This window comes from Tenrec ecaudatus, chromosome 6 (genome assembly GCF_050624435.1).
Source record: "Tenrec ecaudatus isolate mTenEca1 chromosome 6, mTenEca1.hap1, whole genome shotgun sequence".
Lineage (NCBI taxonomy): Eukaryota > Metazoa > Chordata > Mammalia > Afrosoricida > Tenrecidae > Tenrec > Tenrec ecaudatus.
The window spans coordinates 77,155,828-77,160,077 of record NC_134535.1 but is presented as its reverse complement, the minus strand read 5'-3'; the positions used below and the strand labels follow the sequence as shown (position 1 = coordinate 77,160,077).

General features: G+C 32.8%; 1 protein-coding gene across 1 annotated transcript; it reads left to right on the top strand.

The window, feature by feature from the left end:
* Positions 1–1,547: 1,547 nt before the first annotated feature.
* LOC142451467 (olfactory receptor 6C68-like) lies at positions 1,548–2,507 on the top strand. Its single transcript, XM_075553257.1, has one exon. It carries the CDS (start codon positions 1,548–1,550, stop codon positions 2,505–2,507), a length of 960 nt encoding a protein of 319 aa, XP_075409372.1.
* Positions 2,508–4,250: the final 1,743 nt, after the last annotated feature.

The window sequence follows — 4,250 nt, the reverse complement described above, 5'->3', positions numbered from 1 at the left end:
AGGCTCATCTACTCTGAGCCAGGAAAACACACTCTCAGTGTGGACTCCTGATGATAGTCCTCTGCTCCAGAGCCTAGCTCTCTGTCAAGCTCCTTCCACCATGAACGTGGACTCATCTCCGTGCCCTGTGTGAGCATCTCTGTGCCATGAGACCACATCTATATTAGTGAATACAGTGCTTATTAAATTCAGAAAAAGATGTGGGGGTGGCATTCATTCAAGGATCTGGTATTATACATTATAATGAATTTTTGAGAAAAATAAATTAAAATCACAAGATCATTTCTTTTTCTTATAGATACCTTTCATATGTAGTTGAATTTAGAAAAGTTTGAGCTTGAAAAGCTTTGATTGATAAGGGAAGCTGACAAAAACAACGACAACCAAAAAGTATAAGTAGTAAGGTAAGGAAAATGAGTCAGTTAAACAAATAGTACTGGCCAGTAGCTCGGATAGCACATGTGAATTGAGACAGTGATTGAATGAAGGTGACATTAGGTTTCTTTAGTTTGTGGCTTCGTGAGTTCAATTCATGCCAATTTCATTAAAATTTCAAATAATATCCCCATTTGTTTCTCAAACGTGTTATTTTACAATGAATTACATAATCACTCTACATTGAAGGGTTTTGAAATAAAGCACTGTCTACATTAAAGGACACATCTAAAATGTCCATTAACAATTTAACCACTTGCCCATCTAAGAAGTAATGGGGACATATTTTACCTCTCTGCATCATCAGAGTTTTACATTTGCAGAAGAGAGTTTATGTCTCTCCCTACCTCACAAGATTATATCAATAGCTTATACACACACTGTACCTTAAACAGTGCCTGAAGAATGGCAACAGAATTATGTTTTCTGTTATTAAGATTATACATTGAACTAAATAATACGTATATTCAAATTGGGGCAGTTTTAAAACATTTCAGAAGTAGAAAGAAAAGAGCAACAGATATAGAAATGAATGCAAAGTGCATACCTAGTCATAAAGAGTAAGAACTTGGACAAAAGGAAATGTAGGGTACACCATTTCTAGTGAGGAGACTGAGTGTATATTTCCTATTCTTGCACAGGAAATTCATTATACCCCCAATTTCCTCATAATGTAATAAAAGAGGGCAGCAAAAGCACTGGAAGTATAATCCAAGGAGTAGATTTAAGATGCTGGTTTAGAACTGGTGATATGTGAAATTATAAATCTTAAAAAAATTTTAAAATTAAAATAAAAATGTGCATGCCCCAGGTAGAATTTGAAATGTTAATTTCATTAGTACATCATTACAATATAGTTGTAAACATAAGCTAATCAATATTTAAATTAAAAAAATAATTAAAAAATATTCATTTATCCATTCTGTATCACTTACAGAAGGACCTCAGAGCAAAAGAAGAGAGAAAAAAGGATACCATGGGTGAACAACTAAAATTCATGTGTCTGAGTTTGGATGTGAAAGTTCATCATTAACTCATTTTGTCACTGAATTCTGCAGTTCTCTTTCCTCTGATATTTGCACATAGGTTTGGCATAAGCCCTAAATTCAATAATGAGGAACCACACAGCGATAACCACATTCATCCTTCTGGGGTTAACAGAAGATCCATACCTGCAGGTTATGATTTTGATTTTTCTCCTTATCACCTACATGTTGAGTATATGTGGAAATCTGACCATCATTATCCTCATTTGGGCAGATTCCCACCTAAAAACACCCATGTATTTTTTCCTCCAGAATTTCTCTTTTCTGGAAATCTCATTTACAACTGCCTGCATCCCAAGATTCATGTACAGTATATCAACTGGAGACAGAACAATTACCTATGCTGCATGTTTCATTCAATTATTTGTTATTGATATCTTTGTGGCATCCGAGTTTTTTCTTTTGGCCATTATGTCCTATGATCGGTATGTGGCCATCTGCAAACCACTGCATTATGTGACAATCATGAGCCTCAGAGTCTGCAAAACAATGGTTATCTGCTGTTGGGTGATGGCCTTTTGTATTATCCTCCCCCTATTTTGCTTAATTGTGACTCTGGAATTCTGTGACTCTAATGTTATTAATCATTTTGTCTGTGATGAACTACCTCTTCTGGAAATCTCATGCTCAGACACATGGTTACCTGAGCGGATGGTTATTGCCTGTGCCGTGCTGATCTTCATCATCACTCTTGTATGTGTCATTTTTTCCTACATCGATATCCTGAAGACAATCCTAAAATTCCCTTCTGCTCAACAAAGGAAAAAGGCCTTTTCCACGTGTTCCTCCCACATGATTGTAGTCTCCATCTCCTATGGGAGCTGCATCTTCATCTATCTCAAAACTTCTGGAAAAGAAGATGTGGAGATTAATAAAAGTGTGTCATTGCTTGTTGCATCCGTGTCACCAATGCTGAATCCGTTTATATATACCCTGAGGAATAATCAAGTGAAACAAGCCTTTATTGACTTAATCAAAAAAATTCCATTCCTCCCTAAGTGTGCCTACCTTCATAAATCAAGGTGAAGTATGCATGTTAACTCTTTATTTTTCATGAAACTCATAAACACAGTTCTAATTACTTAATGTACAGAACAATGTGGTTGATCTCACAGCCATTTAATCATGATTTCCCAATCATTCATTAATGAACAAGCAATTATTTACCAATGTTCTATAAGAGATCAAATATCCTGAAGCCAGAAAATTTCATTGTTAAATTTCTTATTTCATGTTTTTAGATACTGTTCAAGATTATAAAATGGATATTTACAGGTCTTTTAAAAGATACCCCTCCCACAATTTGTTTAAAATGAAATACTTTAAGTAACAAACTTTTAAATTTACACTGTAACAAAATATATTGAAAAATATTTAAGAGAAAATGTTATTAAAATAAAATAATCTGAAAATGGTTGTGATGATGATTGAAAAACTCTTCTTAAGATGATTGAATTATTTAAGTGAATGGTATTTGATGTATATGTTAAAATATTTTGAAAATAATAAATTGTATTACCTCACCCACAAGTAGGATTCTGAGATAAATAACAAGAAAGGGTTAATAACATCAATATATAAAGACTTTCTATGATTCAGTGAAGAAAACAACAAAAAAGAGTAAGTAAATTAAAATAAGTACAAATATTTATCCTAATGTGAAATAATGTTCTGCTTTATTAGAAATCATCGATTTTCAGATGAAGACGTTGTTATTTAATACATTAATCACATGCACAGAAGGTAATTATTTTGATGATATGAACTATTAGCATGTTTGCAAAAAAATAGCCACTTAAATATATAAATTTTGGAAATTATAGAAACCTAATAATTTATCAAAAGTATGTATAACTTTTCACCTAGAAAATGTCAGCCTAGCTTTCCATGGCCAATCTGTCCAGTAGCCTGAATGCATATTCTAGTGATGAAAGCCAATTTTTAATAATGAAAAATTTGGGACCGAAAAATGAACATCACTTTGGTAATATGTAAGTTAATTAGGAAATTTTGGTGGATGATACCGTATTTACCAAAATGTGGATCTTAATTTTAAAGAAATATAGTAAAATTATTTGTAAATATAGAGTGTCGGGAGGTGACATATTTAATGTTATTTATTTAAATCAATTTTGTTTATCATAATTGATCATAACATAGGAAAATGTATTTTAGCTTCCCCTCTACACACTCAAACAACAAAATTCAACAGCCTAAAACACAACAGAAAATCAATGAATCTTTGATATTAGCGAAAAAACATTTTGTAAAATGCTGTCATATTTAATCTTGAAGAATTCATGCATTACAAAGAAAAACTGAGCTCCATAGTATTTGTTTTGCCTCAATATTTATGAAAAGTTATCACCACACATTTTTATTTGGCACCTCTGGGTAGGTTTAAAATATGAACCTTTTAGTCTGCCCCTAAGTTCAAATCCTTTGTAGCATGGCAGAATCTTAATGGAGAACAGTATCCTTATTTTAAGTTTGATATTTTTAAAAGTTCAAGTATTAATACAACAATATAAACAACAAAATCCAATTTATTGTGAATTGGGAGAAGCTTTATAAAGCAAAGAACTTTTCATCCCACAATTCAGAGACATTTTGTTTTATCATTGATTGTGATATCACTAGTCACCCTTCCATTCTATGTTTTCTGCTTCCATTCCACTTCATTTCTAACCACCCTGAGCATTGTCTTAGTGTGGGTCCCACCCTCTTGATCCCAAATGCTTGGTTATTCTGAGATGTGCACATCTCACT